Raw genomic sequence first — 22,469 nt, forward strand, 5'->3', positions numbered from 1 at the left:
AGGGCCTTTCATTTCTAGGGGGAGCGTGAGGGAAGACGAGAGAGGAAGAGGCAGGGAGGGGGAGGGGGAGGGGGAGGGGGATCGTGAGGGAAGAGGAGAGAGGAAGAGGCAGGGAGGGGGAGGGGGAGGGGGAGGGGGAGGGGGAGCCAATGTAGTCCCTTCCCCTTGCCCCTCAATGTAGATCATTTGAAGATTTAGTGGCGAAGCGAATGTCCTGGAATAGTTATGCACAGGAGGAAGTGAGAAGACTCAGCAGATTTCCGACTCCGATGCGCACTGATCTCGTCTGTCTTGAAATTGGCCAATTCAGGATGTGAAACAAATCATTTTGTTTTTGAGAACTCCTCCCCTCGTGATGCTCGCTCCTTACGTTCAATGACATCAAACTGGCAGAGACTTCAAGAACTATGAGAGATTCCGACGATCAGAACAAATGCGGAGTGAAGTACAAGTCAGAAGTCAAGGTAGTTTTTGAGTGCTTGAATTTCGATGGGAGCTAACATCTCTCCCTATGGGATTTTCAGGACTTGAAGACTGCCTCTGGATTGAGTACCGAGGAAGAGGAATTGTTTGAAACCAGGAGACAGGCTTTACCGTCAGGAGCGGTGCCCGAAGAGCTTCAAAAAGAAGTTTGATCGAATGCAGCTTTTTCCTTCAGGCTTACATCTTCATTCCAGATAGAAGAGTTGAATGCGGCCTTCAAAAGGAGGGAGTTATCCAAGACAGATTTCATTGTCAAGAAGATTTCTGTCTTCCAGAAGTATCTCCCCTGAGGAAAATTGCCCAGCACTGCAGTCCACATTGTTATGTCGTCAGTACGACATCAGATTACTCATGTTGAGTCACACTGCTGCTACCGGAAGAAGCCTTGGCCCTGAGCTGATGTTTTCTCCCCAGAGAATTGGAACCGCGCTATTCAAGACAGGGTGCTTTTCGAGCAAGCGATCATATGTTTTCTAGGCTATTTAATTAACATTTGCTGTTGATAGAGTAAAAGTCTTCTGAATATGACCATCAATCTATAATCATTGTGGACTTACATCCAGTCCATGCACGACCTTTCGAAGCACACGTTAGGTTATGTATTCCTGGTAACTGGAAGCACTTACTGTTGATTGAACCAGCAGTTGCTTGGTTTTCCCCAGCTCATCGCGGATCCACTCTGAACGCTATGACTACACCGAAAATCAATTTTGGGTACGTGAGATAAAAGTGTCCAAACTCACGCTTTGTGCTGCTTTGCAGCTGCGAGCGCCTCTGCCTTCGCAAGAACGGAGTTTCCACCCTGTGAAACAAGCAAGAGTGAACACAGGAGTATGAACGTGATTCCATCGTGACAGATCTTGCAGTCAAGGAGAACTTGACGACAAATACATGGTAAGAAGGTACAGAATTCTAGGCAATACAATGACACTAAACTAAACATACGATGCAATAGCTGAACTAAAAATATGATGCAATAGCTTGTCTTGAATGCCAGATTCCGAACAGAACAGACTATATTCGATATTTTGAATGCTGGCAAAACTTGTATGCAACAACAAAAAATGGGAATGGGGACGAGATACGGATAGTAGTAATAACGAAGGGAAACAGAAAGGAAGAATGGAAAAGAAATTCATCAAGAACGATTGAGAGGATTACGGGACATGCAGAGGAAGCAGAAACAGGGGAAGGGAAAAAGATGAATGGCTTGCAATTCATTATAGTCTTGATTGATTGAGATGAACGCTTGGATGGATTCGGATGATTGCTACAGATGTGATGATCCAGATGAGTGCTTGAGATAAGTGCTCGAGATGATTGATTCACGAGACGAATGTTTGTGATGATTGATGGATATGATTGAGCATTGATAAGTGCATTCACCTTGCTTGTCTTGAACCACGTGTCCCATAGCGGCTCACTCTGAAACAGCTGCGACAGCATTCCGATGACCCTTCGACTATACGTTACGAAATCTGTGACCGTTACCAAAACTAAGAAAGTATCATCGCCCTCATATCATAATTAAAGAGCACCGGGCCTGCACCGGGCCCCTGACCGGGCCAGCGCTGGCGCTAGCAGTAGTTCTTGCATGCGATGCGACTACTAATGCGTCCTTGGCGGGCCTGTGGTGCGTTCATGCGAAGCGCCAGAGAAGGTAATGATGGCAATGAAGCAGATCAAAATGTGTAGACGAAACCCAATGTGATGCAACACGATTATGTCATCATGATGTGATATGATCTCGAGCTATTTTAATCGTGAAAGCGAATGATCTTTCAGTGTTGGTGATTAATACTTGGTCCAAACTCATCCACTTGATGATGATTTTTTGAGTCCAGAATAATAATTTACAGGTGTCAATCTCTACGGGGCAGCACGAATGTCTCACTTCTCTCTCAGTGGTGAGCAGCAAGAGATTTCTGCAAAAGATCCAAGTTACTCAATCACGGTAGGACAGGTCAATGGTTGCCGCGGAAGTTTTTACTTGCAGGAGGGATGACAATGGTAGCTGGTTATGCAATACAAACCTGTACGACATCGTCTCTGAAACTGCCAGTTGATCGTTGAGCTTCAAAGCAGATGGGCCATCCGTTGCCACGTGCTCCTTCCAAGCGGATATTGCCGCGGATAGGACGGCACGAGAAAAGAGATTGTCGAAGCAGATTATCGGTGAGTGAAGGTTGTACAGGAGAGACGGAAGATGATTTGCTGTGCGAAGACGCCGTCTACTGCGGGACAGACTCGTATGGAAGTATCAGCGAGGAGGAGGAGGAAGAGATCCTCGAGTCAGGGGGGCACTGGGCGTACGGAGAGATAGAGATGGACGGGTTTCAAGCTCTGATTGAGGTAGAACAGCTCTGAAAAGGAGGAGGAAGAACATCTAACTTCACTGGCAGTACATGAAGTTGGACGCGAGCTCTGTATTCTGCGATCTTGGCTCAGGTCTTGGCAAGTCTGTCGCCTTTGCCTTCATGGGCTCGGAATGCAAGGGCGCGATCGGCGTCGAGCTTTCTGTCACTCGTCACAATCAGGTGAAGAAGTTGGGATTTGTGTGATAAGAGATGTTTGTTTACTCGTGATGTACGGTTGTATTCTTCACTTGTGCTTCATGCAACGTACCTTATGGTATTGTCAAGGCTAATGGTATCGATCGACAGGCGAAAGCAGCGGCGGAGCGGCTAGTCAAGGTCCTCAACTTGCTGCAACAGGAAGAGCTCGGATGTGGAGTGAGATGCGAAAGACGTGAAACTTGTTGATGTGCAGAACGATGCAGTGAGCTCTTGGTTGCAAGATCAACCGGGATGCAACTCACCGTCCTTGATGATTCGATGGGTGAGAATTCTATGATGACGAAGATGATGTCCATTGTAATGATGATGGAGTTGATCGCGATAAGAAGACGTTTGAGGAGGACTAGGAGATGATGATGATGATGATGATGATGATGATGATGATGATGATGATGATGATGATGATGATGATGATGATGATGATGATGATGACGACGACGATGATGATGACGACGACGATGACGATGACGATGCAGTAAATCGAGATGGAGTTGACATTTTGCAGGGGAACAAAGAGATGCAACTGGTTCATGCTGATTGCAACAAGGTGAGCGGAAATTCCAGAATCTGCTGATTCCCCTGTATCTTGATTTTCTTCGACGTTCCCTCTCTCCTCAGATCGGAAGTGACCCTCCACAGATCAGCATGGACCGTACTACTCATGTCTACATGGCGAATCTGACATGGCCAGAAGCGGTTGTCGGTTGTTTCGGGTGCTGTTCAAACGTTGTGATCAGACATGTACAGATTGTGGATGACATTGGGCACAAACTTGACGCAAACCCGTCGATCAGGATGGTGAGCGTGTTGGGTTCACTCTGGGATCGATGACTTGATGCCAGGTCGCGTCCTTGAAACGAATCTCTGACAAGAGGCTGAGAAGATTGAAATTGAGTGACACGTTGTACCTCCCGATGTCCTGGCAGGTGATGATGAAGAGACCACGCAGTGGTTACCCCTTGTGTATGTTGTAATTGCTGCTGTCGCTGATTGTTGGTGTCTTGACTTTGTTGGTGTGTTTGTTGATTTTGTTGGAGATTATGGCCTCATTCTTTCTGTCTTTGTGTGCCTGACTTCACTTTGTTGTAGGATCGAAATTCTTTTTCTTACGGTGTCCCAGTCTATATTTATTCAGTCTGAAAAGAATCAAAAATGGTCAACAAGCTTCAACATGCAAACGAATTCATCGTTATAACATTCAGCGGATCCTTGATTACCTGTACATCGTGATCACTCACCTTCACCCTCCTCCTCCCTGCCTCCCTCCTTCCCTGCCTCCCTCCTACCCTGCTCCTTCCGCTTTCCCCTCCCCAGTCTTTCTTTCCCCTGCTCTCCCTCCTTCCCGTTTCGTACATGTTGAGGAGCGTCGATAAACTGCTCGCTGCTGTTAAGCCGCTTGCAGAACTTGTTGTTGAGGATGTGGAGAAGGACAGGAGAACATCTGCAAGCCGGTAAGCGTCGGGGAGGACGAGCAAGACAAGATCACGGGGAGAGGCTGAGCGTGGGAGGGAGGGAGGGATACGACGTCGCGAAAGGAGGGAACAGGAAGTTCACGTCCAGAAGCTGCTGGGCTAGAAGTCCAGTGAAGTTTGAGTCGAACCTGTTGGGGGGAGGGGGGAAGGGCAAGAAGGAACATCAGCTGACACGGGGAGAGGAGGAGACAGCGGAACCTGCAAATGTCGCTCCTCCAATTGAGCCCGCGGTCGTCGATCTTGACGCCAGCTTGCGAGACGTTGAAGAAGCGATTGGAAACGATCGAGACATCGCGACTTCCTCCCACGAACACACCGACCTGAACGTTCAAACGATCTTCACCATCCTCCTTGCTACCCTCTCTCCCCTTCCCTCCCCTTCCTTCCCCTTCCCTTCCTTCCCTTCGCCCCCCCCCTCGTTGTGCTTCAGTCTACTCTGTTCCTCTGATTCGTGCTCGGCTGCACCTGAACGTCCTCGAAAGAGTTGTTGGTGATGGAAATTCCAGACAGCATGTCGTCGAGGTATATCCCCATCACCTGCCGGCTCGTCACGCTCGCCAAGTGGCTCAACTTTCTGACCGCTGGGAAACCAAGATTCATCCCGACAGTATTGCGAATCTTAACGAATCTGAAAAGAGCCATGGAATAAGATGGAGGAATGGATACGAAAGGAGGACAGAGAGATGAGGAGGGAGGGAGGAGGGAGGAGGGAGAGAAGCAAAGAGGAGGCACGGGCGAGAAGGCAGGAGGAGGAAGGAAAAGTATGTATCAGGATGTAAACAATCAGGAAGATTAGAAATTTCAACCTGTTTCTGCTGATGATATTTCCTCTATTTATCCAACTTCTTCCTGAGTACCAGGCACCTGTGTCCGTTGCCTCGAACGCCAGCGACTGGTGGGAAGGAGTGAAAAAAAATGTTGGAAACAGAAGACAAGTTTGAAGGCAATCACGAAGAATGGAAGGAATAAACATCGAGATGAAGTGTTGCTGATGGCCGAGAGGGGTGAGCAAAGTAGATGCTTTATGGTGATGACAGTATCATAAGCAGAGGGAGGCGTTGAAGCTCGAGGATGAGGATGAAGATGAGGAGGATAAGGAAGAGGAGGATAACGAAGAGGAGGAGGAAAGGGAGGAGGAGGAGGAGGGAGGGGGAGGAGGAAGGGATGGGGTCGTGCTACCTCGAAGATATTGCCGTCAAACTCACAATCGTTTCCAAGGCCAAGGATGCCAGAGTGAGGAGCGTGATGAATGTGAGACTGCCTTATTGAATGCCCTCCTCCTCTCCATCCGATGCCTGGCGTGTATGATCGGCGGATACGAGCGAAGTTGTGGATGTCCGCGAGCTGTGAAATGAAAATAATTAGAAGAGGTGCTGGTAACTTTCACCCCTCTATGGCGCCGAAGGGCTCCTGACTGACTGACTGCCTGCCTGACTGGCAGACTGACTGGCTGGCTGGCAGACTGACTGGCTGGCTGGCTGGCTGGCTGGCTGGCTGGCTGGCTGGCTGACTGGCAGACTGACAGTCGGTGTATCTGCAGGCGTGTTTGCCTTTCTGCTCTTCTACAAGCCTTGCTACTCGCGAATGCAGGGAGTGGGCAGAAGAAAGTCAGTTAACCTCGATCTCGTTGTTCGATCTCGTGAGGGAGGTTGTGTTCCCTCCGTTGAGAGCGATCCCTCCGCATCCGCAGAAGGAGACGTTGGTCGAGGAGATGAGAATGTCGCTGGTGTCGACTTCACATCGAGCTTGCAAGTCCCACAACAACACCTTCCATCGACGTCCATCCCCTGCGGTGAGGTCAAGTGATGGTAGCTGTCAACAACAGGGACTTACAGTCTTGCCGATGTTTGAGACACTGACGTTGATGATGCGGATATGAGACGCTCTTGATATCTGCCATCATCTTCATACGAGGCAATCTCCCAGCATGGCACATCTGTACTTGGACTGCCGCTCGTCGTTGATACGAAATTTGAATGTTCTGCTCCCCATGTGAGAACACATTTTGGTCCATTCCGCCACAAACAGCAACGAATGCAAACCTTGAAGGTGATATGCGAGGTTTTCCCTGCGGGCTCTCCCAAACAAGATGCGAAAATCTTCTTCTGCCTTTCTTTGTTTGCCTGCGCAGGTCTCGTCACTGTCAAACATATCCTGCAGTACTCTCAACCATGTAATCGCTGAAAGCATTGATTCCTCCGCCTCCGCTCGTTGTGCCTTCCTTGACTTGCTCAATCTTCTTCTTACAGTCATTCACTTGATCCTGAAAGCAACCTCAGCGCACCAAGAAGGTTGAATCTTACGAGATCATATCTTTCTCACGTGGTTTGCTCCGATCAGAATTCCGTCATGTCCCATACTCAACACAGCCTGTACCACATCACAAGTCCCAAGAGCACGAAGGTCCAAGATCATGTGAGATGTTCAACAACATGAGATTTTTCATTCACCTCCTGACTGTGAAGATCACCCGGCGGCCAGAAGTACAAGAGCATCGCTTCCCTGCACAGCAGCAATGAATCCATGTCATCGTCAAACGTGCTTGTCACTTGTCTATGAAATATTCTCCGGGCGAATCAAGCTCCGATTTGAGGTTGACTGCGTAAAATTTTGCCCTGGGCTGCAATAGAGACCATTTCAGCAAAGTCATAGAGGAAAGTCTCACAAACACTCCTTCACTGCCTCGTCATAAGATGTCATCGACAGAACAGGAAAACGAAGAGCAACGAGGCATCATCGGGTCATTGCATGTAAAACAACACAAACACGAAAACTAACGCAAACGCAAACGCAAACGCAAACGCAAACACCTTGAATCCATAGATCACAGGCGCGCCGACGGAGACAAAAGTTTCATTGCTGGCTACAGCAACATGTTGCGGTCAACCCCTGAGGAGCCGAGAAAAGTTTGAAGCTTACAGAACTGCAAACTTCGCACAGGAAGATGAGAATCGGCCCAATCGAAGCCCCAGTACCTAGAATATCCCACATCACCTGAAACCGCACCTCCTTTCCCTCCCCCCCCCCCTTCTCTCTCTCTCTCTCTCTCTACCCGTGGATCCACACGTCCTTCTCCGTCCGCCATCTCTTCGCCCTTAATGATGCGATCGAGAACTCAGTCTGGTCGTTCAGGACTCTCTCGATCTGCATCCATCCGAAGCTGATCGCTGACGTCAGACCTCCATGTCGAACATGCGACATGTCGCCACTCACGTCCCGTCCTTGTTGACATTCGGGTACCTCGCCAACGTCATTGGGGTCCTGCACAATCACAATCACTCCGCCGTGTGAGAGACTCTGATCAGTTCCCTCCGAAGAACAGCTCGGTCATGTTCCAAGTGCAGTTTCCCAGCCCATCTCCTCCTGGCAGGTGAAGCACATGTCACGTCTGCTCCCCGCCTCCCCCCTCCCCCCCCACCCCCGCACCCCCTCGCTCCCACCTGTCGACGTGGGCTTCAAGAACGACCCCAAACTCTCCCTCGAGACTCCCAGCTGCACCTCAGCTGTCAGACAAGAGGAAGGGATACCCCCGTGCAGGCTCACGGCAGTCAAGTTGGCAGTGAAGATTTCTCCCACCAGCCGCCTCCATGCTGAGTGAGGGATACGCAGGCCAGATGAGAGGAGGGCGGGGCGGTGGGGGTGCTGGCTCGCATACTCGATCGGTCTCCCCTCGCTCCCGCTGTCGACATGCTCGAGCTCGAGAAGGGGAAGAGCAAAGTCAACCCTCCCATGCTGGTCCCTGGGGAGGCAAGTCCCTTGGACGAGAACCTCGACGGCAAACCGGCGCTGGAATCTTCTTATCTCGTCCCTTGCGCGCGTCAAAGTTCGCCATGGCAGCATCTTGCTCCCGTCGCCGCTCTCGTCTGAGCCATCATCGCAGTTCACGTAGACTCTCTTCGCGGCATCTGCGGTCTGGTAGAAACCCTGGCAGCAGCAAAGTTACCACAAAGTAGGGCAGGAGGAGCTTCACCGGGTGGAGGAGGGCGAAGAGGGCGCTGACGCTATGGCTGTTAGGGGTGGATGGTAGCAGGAGGAGGAGGAGGAGTGGGAGGAGGAGGAGGGACAGAAGGAGCGAGGCAAGCGACAAGATCGCCCGAGCATCCGTCGCCGTCATGGCGGCATTGGATGCGGCTGTTGGAGGGTTTTACACTGGGAGAATCTTTTTATCCGGTCTACACACAAGTGCGAGTTGTATGGCTAGGGGAGGGAGGGAGGGAGGGAGGAAGGGATGGATGGATGGATGGATGGATGGATGGATGGATGGATGGATGGAAGGAGGCAGGGAGGGAGGCAGGGAGTGAGGGAGGGAGGATGATTGCGATTCTTGACATCTCCCTTCTCTGCTCTGCAGGTTGACATGCTTGACTTCGTTCCCTCCAAATCGCCAATCAAGTTGTCCCGTATTCCGAGCTCATGGTGCCGCTCCAGAACCCCTCCTCTCCTCTGTCAGAGCAACAGCCCAGCACATCGTGTGCTGCATCATGCTGGGACTCAGGCTGTCCCCCGTCGGTTCTTGTTCTCTTTCCTCCTCGGCTTCCCCCTCCTCTTCCTCCAGCAAGAGCCGAGCTGGAGGCTACCAGCAGACGCCTACGTCGAGCTCGGCAACGGCATGAAAGTTTGCCGCCTGCAGATTGGCATGCTACAGCTCTCCCCCAAGACGTCGAGGATGGGGAACGGGGAGGGGTACTGGATGCCGCGCCTGGGGGATGTAGTTGAAGACATGGAGCAGCTGGTGCGGAGAGGGTTCAACACCTTCGACTCGGCTCTGGTGTATGGCATGGCGGAGGAGGCGATCGCCACCTACTGTGAGAGGAACAGAGCTGCTGCTGCAGCATGTGTGTTCAACACCAAGTTGATCCCGACTGGTTCGAGCGGGTTGAGCGAGGAGCAGGTCAGACAGGCCCTCCTTCCCGCCTCCCGGGCGCGGGGAGGGCGTCTCGACCTCGTTCACTTCTACTGGTGGGACTTTGATAAGTCCAACTACGTCAGCTCCCTCCTGAACGCCCAGCGTCTTGTGGAGGTGGGGGAGATGCGGGGGATCGCGCTGACGGGCTTCGACTCGCAGCACGTGGAGGAGGTGGTGGAGGCTGGAGTGCGGGTCGAGGCAGTCCAGCTCTCCCTGTCCATCGTGGACACGCGGGCGGTGGACGGGAGAATGCTGGAGGTCTGCAGGAGGCACAATATCGCCATGTTCGCGCACGGGACCCTCCTTGGAGGCTTCCTGAGCGAGCGGTGGGTGGGGGTGGAGGAGCCCAAGGCGGTGGAGCTTGAGACGAGTCAGCTCAGGAAGTACTTGCGCTGGATCCAGCTGTGGGGGAGCTGGGAACTTCTTCAAGAGCTGCTGGATGTGCTTCGGCGGGTGGCGGAGAGGAAGGGGGTCAGCATGCCTGTCGTGGCGATGCGCTGGGCCCTGCAGCAGGAGGGAGTGGCCAGCGTGATCGTGGGGACGAGGATGGGGATGAAGGGGAAGCTGCATGTGGAGGAGAAGAGGAGGGCGCTGGAGATCGAGCTGGATCAGGAGGACATGGAAGCGATCGCGCGTGTGCAGAAGAAGGGAAGGCCGTTGATGGAGACGCTGGGGGACAGTGGGGACGAGTTCCATGTGAAGAATCGGCGGAAGAGAACCCAAGGAGGAGCAAGGAGCAGGAAGGAGGAAGGAGGGGTGGGGGCCTAGGGGACTCTCTGGCTTCCCGAGAGAAGGGGCAGAGGAGGAGGAGGAGGAGGAAGAGAGGAGGAGGAGGAAGAGAGGAGGAGGAGCAGGGGGGGGGAAGGGGAAGAGAGCTGGTTTCAGTCTCTATTCAGGATCGAAGAAGAAGGAGGAGAGAAACTTCAGCGCTCGAGGCTGAAGGTAATGAAAACTAGCCGGCCTGCAAGTCACAGTCAGATGTCCTTCCTCAGCTGCCCCCCCAGCTCATCGCCAGGTGTGCAGTACCGGTCGCAGGAGATCTGGGGGTACCGAACCCTTGCACGCTGAAGCAGAATGAGGGAGCGGAAAGCAGAAACGGGCGGAAAGGAGGAGCGGGGGGGGTCGCAGGGAGGAGGAGGGGAAAGATGTGTTTGGGAACCAAAGTGACGGAGGGAAAGGAAGGAAGGAAGCAGGAAGGGGAAAGTGGAGGGTACCGATAGGCAGCCGGGAACGTGGCGGGTCGAGTGGAGCGCGAAGTATTCCGGCCACATGCCATGCATGCAGGGGATCTCAACCTAAAGAGGAATAAGACTCAGTGAATAGAGATACAACATCTCCTTTTATCCTCCTCCTCCTCTCTGCTCCTTTTGCTTCCCCCCGCGCCCCCTCCCCGCCAGCAAAAGCTTTCGCCCCTCAATCACACCATTCTCGACCTGCTATCCTCCTCCTTCTCCCATCCCTCTTCCTCCTCACCATCTTCGCCCCCACGTCGTTAGCGAGAAAACCGAAAGCAACGTCTGCACAGGGATGGCAGAGCATGTGCTTCCCCCGCACCTGCTCACGACAAACTTCAGTTCCCTCTGCTTCTCCTTCTCTTCCCCTTTCTCATTCCCTTCCCCGTGCTTCATCCTCCTCCTCCAGCTCCCTGCCCCTCCCTCCTCACCCCACCCCCCACTGACCCTTCTCCAGGAGACGGTGAAGGGGATCAGCTTCCTGTAGGTGGCGAGCATGAAGCCGCGGGAAAACACTATGCCTGAAGACAAATCAGTCCCTCCTCCTCCTCCTCCTCCCCCCCCTCCTCCTCCTCCTCCGCCTCGTCCTCGTCCTCGTCCTCGTCCTCGTCCTCGTCCTCGTCCTCGTCCTCGTCCTCGTCCTCGCCCTCGCCCTCGCCCTCGTCCATATCTCTCCTCCCTCCCCTTCCCTTCCTTCTCTCCAGGCCCCTGCTCCCGTCCCTCTTCTCGAGATGTACTCCCTGATCTCCCTTCCTCCCCCCTCTCATCTCCCTTCCTTCCACCTTCTTTGTCCCTCCTCGCTCCTCCTCCACTACCTGAGCCTCCCGACAGATAATTTCCGACTCCCAGGTGATGCCCCAGAGGTCCTCCGACCACCTACAGTAAAGTCAAAGAGGAAGAGGAGGACTGAAGTGATCGCAAGAAAGTGGGATGGGGAGCAGGAAGGTCAAGAAAATGGATGGAGAGGAGGAGCAGGAGGAGGAGCAGGGGGAGGAGGAGCAGGAAGGGAAAGGGAAAGGAAAGGAGTGGAGGAAGGAGGAGGATTGAGGAGGTGTTGGTAGAGGAGGAGGTGGTGGTAGAGGAGCAAGAGCAGGAGGAGCAAGAGGAGAAGCAACAGCAGCAGCAGCAGCAGCAGCAGCAGCAGCAGCAAGTGGAGGGCAGGAGCACCAGTTTCTCATCCGCATTGAGGGGCTGCAGCTGATGCAGCAGGTTGACGGGCACCTGTGGAGGGTTGAGGGGGAGGACAAGAGGATGGAGGGGGAGGAGGAGAACAGAGCTGCAGCTTCAGGTGGTGCTCACCACGAAGTTGTCGTCTCCTCCGAGGAAGAACCAGGAGGCATTGGGATGCCTCGTGTACCTGAAAATGCCGTGAGGAGGAAAGAAAGGAAGATCGATGCGGAGGGGCGGCAACGTTGGTTCGAGAGAGGGAAGGGCGTGAGCAGAGATAATACGAAGGAGGAAGGAGGAAGGAGGAACAGAGGAGTCATGCAGGTTTTTAGAGGGAGGGCGAGGAGGGAAGACGAAAGAGGAGGAGAGAGGAGGGAGGAGGGAAGAGGGAGGAGGGAGGAGGGAGGAGGGAGGAGGGAGGAGGGTCAAGTAGAAATGAAATCACATATCAAGCAACGCCATGAAGAACTTCGGGAGTGACGAGGCATAATCAGCCGCCATGATCTCTTCCCATAGATACCTGCACTCATCTTGGTCAACCGCTACCTCCTAACTCCTTTTTTCTATGATCATGATCGTTTCCCTTCTAAACCCTCTTCCCTCCCTCCACTTCCGTTCGGTCCTCCTGCTTCTCTTCCGCCTGCTCCTGCCCCTGCTCCTCCTTGTCTTCCTCCTGCTCCCACAACAACAACAACAACAACAACAACAACAACAACAACAACAACAACAACAACAGCAACAACAACAACAACAACAACAGCAACAGCAGCAGCAGCAACAACAACAACAGCAACAGCAACCTGGCATCTTCGCTCTTCTCCTTCAGCTCCTTGACGATCGTGAACTCCGTCACCGGCAAGTCTGCATCCTCCTTGTCCCCGTAGAAGTAGCGGAACCTCGCGTGCGGCCACCAGGTGCTTGCCACGATACCAGCTCGCGATCTGAAGGAGGTGGAGGGAGAGAAAAGGAAACAGAGGATGGAGGAGGTCAGAAAGAGAAATGAGAGGAGAGAGAGGGGAGAGACGAGACGACAGGGGAGAGAGCAGGAGAAGTGGGGAGGGGTTGGATAAGGAGAGAAAAGAGAAGGACAAATGTCAGTCTCCATTGTCTGTGCGCTAGTGCGCTTCATCATCGCACAAACCTGTAAGTCGTCGCAGTTGTCAAGCAGCAAAACACAATGTCGTCAAGGTTGTATCGCAAGATATGCCTGCCAGTAAGGTCTTGTCAAGCGACTAACTATCGCTAGGGGAGTGGCCCGACTTTGGAATGTGCAGAGCAGACGAGGAGGAGCAGGAGGACGAGGATGAAGACGAGCAGGAGGAAGGAGGGAGGATGTCGCTGCCACCAGGATCAGTCAGCAGCACATGACAAGCATGCAAGGCTTCACCTCAGGTGGGACTTGTAGGATCTGAACGACTCTGAGGAGTTTGCGGCCCCTCCCGGTGAGAAGTCTGAGCTGAGGTCCTGCTGTGATGACGTCATCGCTCGCAAATCCCTCGGCAAAGGTGAAACGTGGCAGACGGGAGTGGAAGGACATCAGGCAAGAGAGAGAAGGAGATCATGGAAACAAGGACATGCAAGGGAGAGGAGACGGAGGAGAAGCAACCAAGGGATAGAAGAATGAGAAGGAGAGGCAAAGGTGAGGTAGGGAGAGGAGCAGAAGGAGAAAGGGTGTTTCAGGTCTAAGGAAGGCGCGAGACTGTACCATCTGATGCAGCAATCGGTTCATAATGTTACAAGTGTCCTTGCTGATTTCATTACAACCTGCAGCATCGTGACCCTTCCTCCTCTCCTCCTGCTCCTTTCCCTTCCTCATTTCCCCTCCTCCTGCCCATCCTCCGCTCTCCGCTTCCTCCTCCGCTCCTCCTTCTCCTCTTCCTCCTACGCCCCGCGCCCTCTTCACTCTTCTTCATGTTTCTCATTTACCTGGATACGTGCACTGTGCCTTGGTCAGCGGTCTGCTTGAGTATCCGACCAGCCTCATGACGGTGCGATAGGCTTTCAAGGCCATCCTTGCTCAAAGCTCAGTTGATTCTCCTCCTCTCTTCCTCCCATCCTGCCCTATCGCCCTCCTCCTCTCCCTCCTTTCTCTTCACCTCCTTCCTCTTCCCAGGAGTGAACCAAATCTCGTTCCCTCCTCCTCACTTACTTCAGTTGCCCAATACACTGGAGGGCCCGTCCTGCTCGCAGAAAGTTCTCGCTGACCTGTTCAAGACGCTCAACCTTGTGCATGAGATGAGAAGGGAGAAAGGGGAAGCAGGAGCGGGTGGGGAGGCACGGAGAAAGCAGAGATAGGCAATAAATGAGCAGGGTGAACAGCAGGGGAGGGGGAGGGAGCGAAGGAGGAGGAGGATGACGACCACAGGGGAAAGTCAGGGAAAGTGACGGGAGACAGAGAGGAAGGAAGATGAGCTCGTGCCTTGAATCCTTGCAAGATGGCGGAGAAGTGAAGGGTCATCGCCTCCTGCATCGACCTGTCCGTTAAGGTTTTGAAAATCTGCCGAGCCAATCAGTCAGGAGAACGTCGAGCTCTTGTGCCCAGCTGCTCACGAGCTCTCGATCCTCCCGTGCCTGGAAGTGCTCGCAGAGGCTTGAGAAACAGAAATCTGCGCCATCGAGAACTTCCGTGTACTGACGATTTGGAGGGATTTTAGCCTCTCGCTGACCACTTGTTAGATCGTGCCTTGCAGGGATAGGAGAGAGAGGAGTGAGAGAGGGAGTGTGGGGAAAGGAGGGAGAGAGCGAGGAAGGGAAGGAGGCACGGAAAGGAGGAGAGGAGGGAGGAGAGGAGGGAGGGAGCGAGTTTACCTTCACAACGCAAGCAACAAATTCGTTCACACAGTTCTCATCGATGAAGCTAGTGTCTGCCTTGATGATCTGCTCACTCTCAAACTCCAATCTTTCCAGGCTCTTTGCTCGGACTTCAAACCACAACTGCCGCATGAAGCTCGTCAATGTCTTCCCCTACAGCTTATTGTTTCACCTGCGGCGACAGAGCACAGGGCGTTCCCTGCCCAGGGTACAGCAGCGCTATGGAGAGTGTGTGCCTACCTACTTCCACCTTGCAGGATAGCTGGTCAGAAGCAGGAGAACGAAGAAAGGACTTGACCTCTCCATGATGATGGTATGTGAACGTTCCTGATGGGTTGGAGCGATCGAATGTATGTTCGATGCTCATCATGCCGACTGTCTGGTTGTCAATCACGATGACACCCTTGCTGATCATGAACGACTCGAAGTCTTCGAGTAGCTCTATCAGCACATCAAAGTGTATCTGATCCCCGTCCACCCACACAGCGTTGCTCACTGCCTCATGGATCATCGTCCTCACACCTGCTCGGAACCCAGTATGCAGGACATTGCTCTCAGCGATCCAGTTTCCCTTGTCATCGTACACCGATGCCCACAGGTAGGTGTTTGAGTGTCTGACGGACACGCTGAGCTCGCTCGTGTCACTGACATTCATCATCAGCGCATGGTTCTCCCTCCAGAGCTCAATCCTTCCACTTGAGTATGGGAACACTTCGCCTGTAGTTTTATCCTCCACGAAAACTTGCAGCTCCGCCACCTCCTCCTCTTCATCGAGAGAGAACAACGCAACGACATCTTGACTGAGAAGATTCTCTCTTATCGAACTTCCTCCAGCAAGGATAAGCTTAAGGACAAGCAGGCAGAGCAGCACTGCCGTCTTCATCGTTCACACGATTTGACGCACTTCAGCAGAATCTTGATGAATGACGGATTGTGAGAGCCATCTGTTGAGATTCATGGTCCCTCTCCTCTCACCCTCTTTTCTCTCTCTCCCCCTCTCCTCTCTCTCGCTCAATCTCAATGAATGAATCTCTCCTGAGATTCATCTCTCCTGAGATTCATTGAGATTGACTCTCCTGCCTCTCCTTCTTCGCTCTTCTCCATCTCCATCTTCTCTTCTCTTCTTTCTCCCTCCTGCTCTCTCGCCTTCAGTTTCGCCTACCTTGCGCCTCATCATCCAACAAATGACCATCCAAGTCCGCCTCAGAGTAACGGGCATCTGAGAACATGATAGGGGATCATAGTAGTAGCTCGACTCTCGCATCGCAGCGTGGCGGTGGCTCAGGTCTGACCGCTCAGGAAGATGGGCGAACACAGTGGTGGACTGCAAGACCCTATCCTGCGACTTGAGCGAGCACGTCCGATCCTGCGGCTGTGCAAGGTGAGGGTATCACGCTGCTGATCGGTAAGCGCAGCACGAGCATGGACGTGGCGAGGAAACACCCGCATGACAAGAGGAGTCACATTGCGCTGTGCAGGGGGAGGAATGAAGTGCTCGTGACACGAGTCGACGAGAGTGCGCAGACCAGGGATGTGTACCACGTAGACCGGAGGGTGGCCTGCATCCGATCAGGCACAGCCTCCGAGTCAGCATTAACCGGTCCATGTGAGTCCCCGCGCAATCCACAGCAGGAGCAGGAGCCCATATGCTCAACGAAGAAGGTCACCAGAGGATGCTTCTTGGCTCGGAGAGACCTGCTTGTATCTATGCCGCCTTGCCCTTCAACATGTTACAAGATCGCAACCCTGCCCTCCTCGATTGTCACAGTAATAAATTTATTTCCCTGTCGGTCTGTATGGACGAGATTGTTCATCAATGCCTCAATGTTCCTTCCTCTCGTGTAGAGCCTTCTGTAACTTAACATCAACTCTCAGATGAGCACGGGAGATAGCTGCAGAGATGCAAGACAATTTTGACTCGCAGTATGTTTTACATCAAGAGCGTGCAAAGATCGTCTCAGGAGCATGGCGTGAAAGAAGCCATGCGGGTGTTAGGAAGAAACTGGCAGCGTAAGCATACCGAGAGGGATCTTCAATCATATGACAAGTTTGGAAACTTACACTCAAATCATTCCTACTAAGCTGCACCCAAGAATGCAGCAATACCCACATTTCTCTTGTTTCCCTTCACTCTAACCCCCCTTCTCCACGCACCGTGACGAACCACTCGATCCAGTCCGGATCCAGCCCTATCTCCTTGTCCTCCTTCCTGCTTTTCTCTACCTGCTGGTGCTGGTGCTGGTGCTGGTGCTGGTGCTGGTGCTGGTGCTGGTGCTGGTGCTGGTGCTGCTGGCGCTGGTGCTGCTGGCGCTGGTGCTCTTGCTGGTGCTCTTGCTGGTGCTCTTGCTGGTGCTCTTGCTGGTGCTCTTGCTGCTGCTCTTGCTGCTCTTGCTGCTGCTCTTGCTGCTGCTCTTGCTGCTGCTGCTGCTCATTTCTTGTTCCTCTATCAACCGAGTTGACTTCCTCGCCTACTGGATGTGATATGGTGAAATCTCCTCTCATTCTTCGATCGCCTCGGCCATACGGCCATCGCGCTATCCCAAGCCGCCGGCATGCACTCTTTAGCGCCGTCAGCGACAGCCCCTGCCGCCACAAGTTAGTTTGCCATCCGAGTCCCTCTCAGGCTGAGGTGCCACACGGAAGCAGCAAATGTTTTACCAGCGACGAGGCAGCTCTTGCTTGAGGAAGGTGGAACAAGGTCTGTAGCGAGGAAGGGACCAGATGTACCTCTCGAGTGACTCGTTGTTGTTCAGACTCCCGTTGTTCTACGGGGGCTGATGCCCGCACGCGTTTCCTCCTGGGATGGACTCGGACGATGATGGCGTTCATGGGAGATAAGCTGAAGATCCGAGGCCTCTTGCGGCTTCAACGCGGCCTCGGGTTTCAGGACAATCTTTGTACAATCTTTGTACCTTGGTCTTTTGTGCCTCAAAATGTTTGTTCCTGCTGGGGACAAAATCTTTGTCCCTAGAGTTGCCATATGAGGCTGTAAACTCACGGCCGCGGGCCCCGGCGAGGCCGGGCGGCCCGGCCCGGCCGGGACCGGCACCGGCACCGGCCATCGGGGGCCCGGTGGCTACTGGATCATGTCCGGACGGACTGACACTGAGTACGGTCACTGACTGTGACTGTCCTGCGAACCTCATCAAACCCATATTGCGCCGGATGTACCCCTCTGTCGTTTGTACGATCCTAGCAAGCTATCGAAGGGTGGTGTAAATGAGGGGGTACGGGTACTCATTGCTACCTCGTTTTCACTGGGCCCAACCGACAAAGGAAGGGTGAGGGTGGTGTGCGTAGGGGTACTGAATTTTTTCCTCTAATTTCGGAGGGTAGTGAAACTGGGGTTGTGAAATAGGTGGTAGGGTATAAGAGAAGGGGTATATTTACGCACAATTGACCGGTATTTTAGAGGATTTGATCGTCCGAGATGTGAAATGAAGGGGGTGGGGGTAGTTGCAGAGGGCTTGAGTTGGTCCATTTCTTCCAGCAAGTTTGTTGAAGTGGTGAGCAGTAGTGCTGGAGGAGAGGAGGAGAGGAGGAGAGGAGGAGAGGAGGAGAGGAGGAGAGGAGGAGAGGAGAAGGAGCAAGATTCTTGAGGGAGAGGAGATCATGGTAGCAGAGGAAAGTTGAATGTGAGCGAATAACATTCCAAGCTGTCGCAGGATCTTGAATGGTAGAGGCAAGACCGTGAGTTTGAGAGAGCGGGTTCAGGCAGTCAAGCACAGGGGAGAGAAAGGAAAGTCGAGGCTATAGTGTTCGGACATGGCGATATATGATAGAAAAAATATGAGATAAGATGGTTTGACGATAGGTGAAGCAACTTTGGTATTGCCTTCTGAAATTTTGTCGACCGCAAGTTTTCTTGTCTTGTTGACTTCCTTTGTAGATGTGTTTGTACACAACCAACACAATGATCTCGAAGATACAATGTAATTGATCAAAATCAATGACGGCTTCATCATATGGACAAATGTTTTCTTTGCATGTGAAGAATCCTTATGATTACTACACATGCAACCTTGTTGTGCGTCTCATCTTGTAAAAAGCACTTGAGATTGTTAAGATTCAAGTCATGGGGAACTCTTCGTCTTCGAACACTTCAAGGACTGCTGCTTCAAACGCAGTGGACAACAATCTGATCGCCGACGAGGATGGGAGCATGGTCCCAGCCTATGAAGGGGATTATGTGAAGGTCCGCGACCTTGAAAGTGTAACAACGATCAAGAGGTTTGATGGGCAAGCTATCATCATAGCTGAGGACAAGAGAATCTCATGCTCTCAAGCACAGCTTGTCTATGACGGGGTGACACTAGCCCGGAAGCAGCTCAGGTTGCTGCTGCAACTTTACTCCACGGTCTGCGAGGGGGAGTCGGTCGTGGCCAACGTAAGCATTGTTTCCAGCATCCAGAAATGCATTCGGAGCGCTCACAGGGCTCCTGACAGGCAGACGCTGAACTTTTCGGAGTGCAATCTCAGAGATGTGGACATAATCTTGTTTGCCCGGAGCATCCAAAACTTTCACTTTGATTCGTGCAGTGAGCTGCATATTACAAAGATTGATCTTTCCTATAACGAGATCAGTGGAGAAGGTGCTGTGGCTCTTGGTGAAATCATCAACAAGATTGGGACCGTTGAAGAGCTCCTGCTGGACAGAAACAAGATAGGGGAAGCAATACAGAAAATGTCACCAGATGGACTGGAATCGATCAAGTTCTTGTCAGTTAGCGGAAATCGTATCAAGAAGCTTCAGGCACTGCCTCCGATGCCTGGATTGCAAACTTTGATCTTAGATTGGAATCCATTGCAGAACAATTTGTCACCGGAAATTTTTTCAGAGTGCACTTCACTAGTGAGCCTTTCGCTGTGTTCCACAGCACTGAGCAACCTCCCAAAGGCCTTTGCTGCGATTTCACACTTGACTAATTTGAGACACTTGCACTTTCAGAGTAATCGACGTGGCTTTAGGGACAGTTCGGCGGAGATGGAGGAGAACATTTTTCCCTTTGCTGTTCGATTCCTAGAAAGATCCAACGATTACAATATTCATACGGACGACATGGTCGAAGATGGATTTTCGCAGGATTCCGATGGTGCAGATGCTTTGATAGGAAGGTTGAGAGACTTTGTTCCCTTCGAAGATCGTTTAGAGCATGAAGAGCCCATCAGAGGTCATTCCCGGAGCCCAACGGAGCGCTCGGCTGTGGAGAGCCGCGACACTGATGCGATCTCCTACACCGCAAATGCGCAGACGGACGAAAACGTCAGCTTGCCAACTGGCCAAGAGGACGATCAGGACGAGGAGCTGAACGACCTGGTGGATGCAGGCATGGCAACACTGAATGTCGTCGAAGAGCCGAGGAGAACCATCTCAGTGTCTGTGGATGCCGATGAACGAGAAACCTTCGCAAATTTCTTGCACGATGGGGTGATCCCAGATCTGTTCCATGTGAATCTCCTTTGCTCTGAGAGGCATTATAGGGAGTACATCATTGCCCAGGTGTCAGCGCTTGTTGCGTGATGTGTCTTATGCTGACTTGCATCGCGCTTGCAGATGCCTTGGTTGGAGACTTTGGACAAGCGAAGGATTTCAAACACGGAGAGGGCAGAGGCGAGGAAAGTTTTCCTCTCCAAGTTTGAGAAGTTTGCTTACAACAGGCTGCGTCCCATTAATTGCACACTTCTGATGCGGATGAGAGAGTTGGGTCTGAATAGCGCGGATAGAAGACCGCTGAGCTCATCGCTGACGACCGACAGTGAAGCCCCGGCCAGCTTATCGTCTCCTGCCGCTGCTGGTCAGGTGAAGAGATGTTCAGATCATAGCATGTCTTCTATTAGCACGGGAGAGCTCATCTGCCATCCCTCCACCTTCGTGCGGAGCATGTGCGCTTGCCGGCAGCCGCCCGGTGCCCAGCCCTCGACAAGAATGATCGCTCCGTCGCACCTCCGGCCTCGGCAGTTCGAGTACCATCCGACGAAACCCGAGGAGCTCGTCATAGGGACAGTCAATGGCGAGGTGATAGTCCTCAACCACTTCACTGGGTCCATCCTTGGGCAGGCGACCGCCGCGGGGCCTCCACACAGCATCCTTGGATTGTGCTGGCTTCGCCTCAACGACGGGCTTCTCATCTCCGGGAGCGATAGCGGGAACATTCAGCTGTATGACGTGAACCTGATGAAGCACAGCCGGGCCCCGACCATCTACAAGTAGAGCTGTCAGTGCGCTGAGAGGTGTCAACTGATTGTTGTTGTGCTGCAGGTATGAAAACTTCGAGCATCTCACTTCTCTTCACATCGATTGCCTCGACGACAAGTTCTTGGTCAGTGGCTACAGCAATGACGTGGCGCTGTACGACCTGAAGGTTGACCTTCTTGCTACCATGCTTTGGTTGACTGTCAGTGCTGTCAGGTCGGCAAGAAGATCCAGACGTTCAAGTCCCTTCATTCTCAACATATCAACGTGTTGAAGTTCGCGAATTTCTCACCTTCACTGTTTGCAACGTCTTCCTTCGACAAGTGAGCAAACGCCCCCTCGTCCTCACAGTGAAAGTTGGCTGACATGACAAGCAGAGATGTCAAGATGTGGGATCTGCGAGAAGGTGCCAACAGGCCTATCTTCACGTGCAGGAGTGATCAAGGTCTGCGATTCTTGACTCCTTCAAGTGGTCTTTTGATTTGTAATTTGTGACAGGAAACGTCATGGTGTGCTTCTCCCCTGATGATCGGTACCTGTTGAGCTCTGCGGTGGACAACGAAGTTCGCCAATACATGGCGGTAGATGGGCGGCTGACCATGAAGTTCGACATTCTATGTGAGGATGGGAGGGAAAGCGACGCGAGCTGGTACATAGGTGACTTTTGACTTGCTGTGCGGTAGCTCTCGGCAGCGAGCACAACTACACAAGGAGCTACTACATGAACGGATCAGATTACATCATATCAGGATCTTGTGAGGTGTGTGGATGTATCTATGAAGTCACGGGGCAGATGCGGAGAGTGGATGAAGAGGAGCGAGAGAGTTGAGGAAGGAAAAGGAGAGATCCAGACGTCAGTGGGGAGAGAATGAGAGAAGGAGGGAGGGGAGGGCTCAGGAAGGAGAGGCAGGAGATGAGAAGAAACTGTTTGACTTGTTTTCTCAATCAGGAGAGTGTTGTCCGAATCTATTGTGCTCGGACCGGTCGCTTCTTCCGAGATGTGCTTGTTCTCCGTCCCCCCTGTTTCCTGTCCTCACTCTGCCTGGCAGTTTACCATCGACAGGGGCTCAGGCCCCGCCTCCCTTTATGTCCAGTCGCTGGTGAAGAGAGGAAGGAACTTTACAAGGGTCTGACATGCAGAACAGAGGGGCGATCCCTTCCATCCTTTCCATCTGTCTGTCCTCGTTGCCTATAACCATCCGCTTGCTCCCTCGGAGATGCTTGTAGCCCTCTCTTGTGCTTCTCCTACTCTAGCTGATGCCCTATGTGCAGGAAGTCAATCTCTTGTCTCGTCCGGATCCCATGCAAGTAGAGCCCTCCTACCTCGCTGCTTGAGGCTCCGCTGGTTGTCTTGCGATGTATGTATAGATGCCCAGCCCAGGGCTCGTATAGAAGAAATATTGTTTCCTTGATGTTTATAACACTTTGATCCCCTCCTAGAGGTGACTTTGACTTGCTCTACTACCTGGTAACTCGTTGCCCCCTTCCTACCGAACCCTCCACATTTCCTCCCGTTGCTTCAGAATAAAACCGACGGCGCTTCGCTTCACAGCGCTCAGCTTCTGTCCTGCGATGATCAAAGTCTTCCAAGAAACAAGGTGAACCAGCTCGGGTTATTGAAAAATTAGC

General features: G+C 52.6%; 5 protein-coding genes across 5 annotated transcripts; 3 read left to right on the forward strand and 2 right to left on the reverse strand.

Moving 5' to 3' along the window:
- Positions 1-2,450: 2,450 nt before the first annotated feature.
- GUITHDRAFT_112333 (hypothetical protein) lies at positions 2,451-4,199 on the forward strand (the record flags this gene model as incomplete). Its single annotated transcript, XM_005828551.1, has 11 exons — positions 2,451-2,493; positions 2,569-2,658; positions 2,708-2,835; positions 2,886-3,040; positions 3,198-3,215; positions 3,263-3,321; positions 3,407-3,606; positions 3,678-3,755; positions 3,807-3,857; positions 3,902-3,985; positions 4,149-4,199. The coding sequence occupies 11 exons, from the start codon at positions 2,451-2,453 to the stop codon at positions 4,197-4,199; spliced, it is 957 nt and encodes a 318-aa protein (XP_005828608.1).
- Positions 4,200-4,541: 342 nt separating this feature from the next.
- Positions 4,542-8,645, reverse strand: GUITHDRAFT_141879 (hypothetical protein; the record flags this gene model as incomplete). Its single annotated transcript, XM_005828552.1, is given in 21 exon segments — positions 4,542-4,659; positions 4,730-4,851; positions 4,997-5,068; positions 5,111-5,159; positions 5,338-5,423; positions 5,711-5,875; positions 6,149-6,254; positions 6,299-6,318; positions 6,365-6,424; positions 6,574-6,654; positions 6,702-6,794; positions 6,854-6,901; positions 6,982-7,033; positions 7,081-7,146; positions 7,310-7,394; positions 7,451-7,506; positions 7,584-7,691; positions 7,745-7,792; positions 7,972-8,023; positions 8,059-8,455; positions 8,475-8,645. The coding sequence occupies 21 exon segments, from the start codon at positions 8,643-8,645 to the stop codon at positions 4,542-4,544; spliced, it is 2,055 nt and encodes a 684-aa protein (XP_005828609.1).
- Positions 8,646-9,251: 606 nt separating this feature from the next.
- GUITHDRAFT_141880 (hypothetical protein) lies at positions 9,252-10,205 on the forward strand (the record flags this gene model as incomplete). The annotated part of the gene is made up of 1 exon (XM_005828553.1): positions 9,252-10,205. One exon carries the CDS (start codon positions 9,252-9,254, stop codon positions 10,203-10,205), a length of 954 nt encoding a protein of 317 aa, XP_005828610.1.
- A 206-nt stretch (positions 10,206-10,411) lies between these two features.
- On the reverse strand, positions 10,412-15,530 carry GUITHDRAFT_112336 (hypothetical protein; the record flags this gene model as incomplete). Its single annotated transcript, XM_005828554.1, has 18 exons — positions 10,412-10,501; positions 10,652-10,732; positions 10,911-10,991; positions 11,117-11,190; positions 11,485-11,545; positions 11,837-11,890; positions 11,969-12,026; positions 12,282-12,356; positions 12,637-12,777; positions 12,978-13,043; positions 13,224-13,300; positions 13,542-13,600; positions 13,763-13,848; positions 14,197-14,333; positions 14,387-14,497; positions 14,645-14,770; positions 14,820-14,897; positions 14,946-15,530. The coding sequence occupies 18 exons, from the start codon at positions 15,528-15,530 to the stop codon at positions 10,412-10,414; spliced, it is 2,040 nt and encodes a 679-aa protein (XP_005828611.1).
- Positions 15,531-18,722: 3,192 nt separating this feature from the next.
- GUITHDRAFT_164342 (hypothetical protein) lies at positions 18,723-22,278 on the forward strand (the record flags this gene model as incomplete). Its single annotated transcript, XM_005828555.1, has 12 exons — positions 18,723-20,147; positions 20,202-20,447; positions 20,547-20,854; positions 20,907-21,009; positions 21,057-21,163; positions 21,218-21,285; positions 21,339-21,497; positions 21,524-21,600; positions 21,790-21,840; positions 21,890-21,940; positions 21,986-22,063; positions 22,113-22,278. The coding sequence occupies 12 exons, from the start codon at positions 18,723-18,725 to the stop codon at positions 22,173-22,175; spliced, it is 2,736 nt and encodes a 911-aa protein (XP_005828612.1). The 3' UTR covers positions 22,176-22,278.
- Positions 22,279-22,469: the final 191 nt, after the last annotated feature.

This window comes from Guillardia theta (assembly GCF_000315625.1).
Source record: "Guillardia theta CCMP2712 unplaced genomic scaffold GUITHscaffold_58, whole genome shotgun sequence".
Classification (NCBI taxonomy): Eukaryota; class Cryptophyceae; order Pyrenomonadales; family Geminigeraceae; genus Guillardia; species Guillardia theta.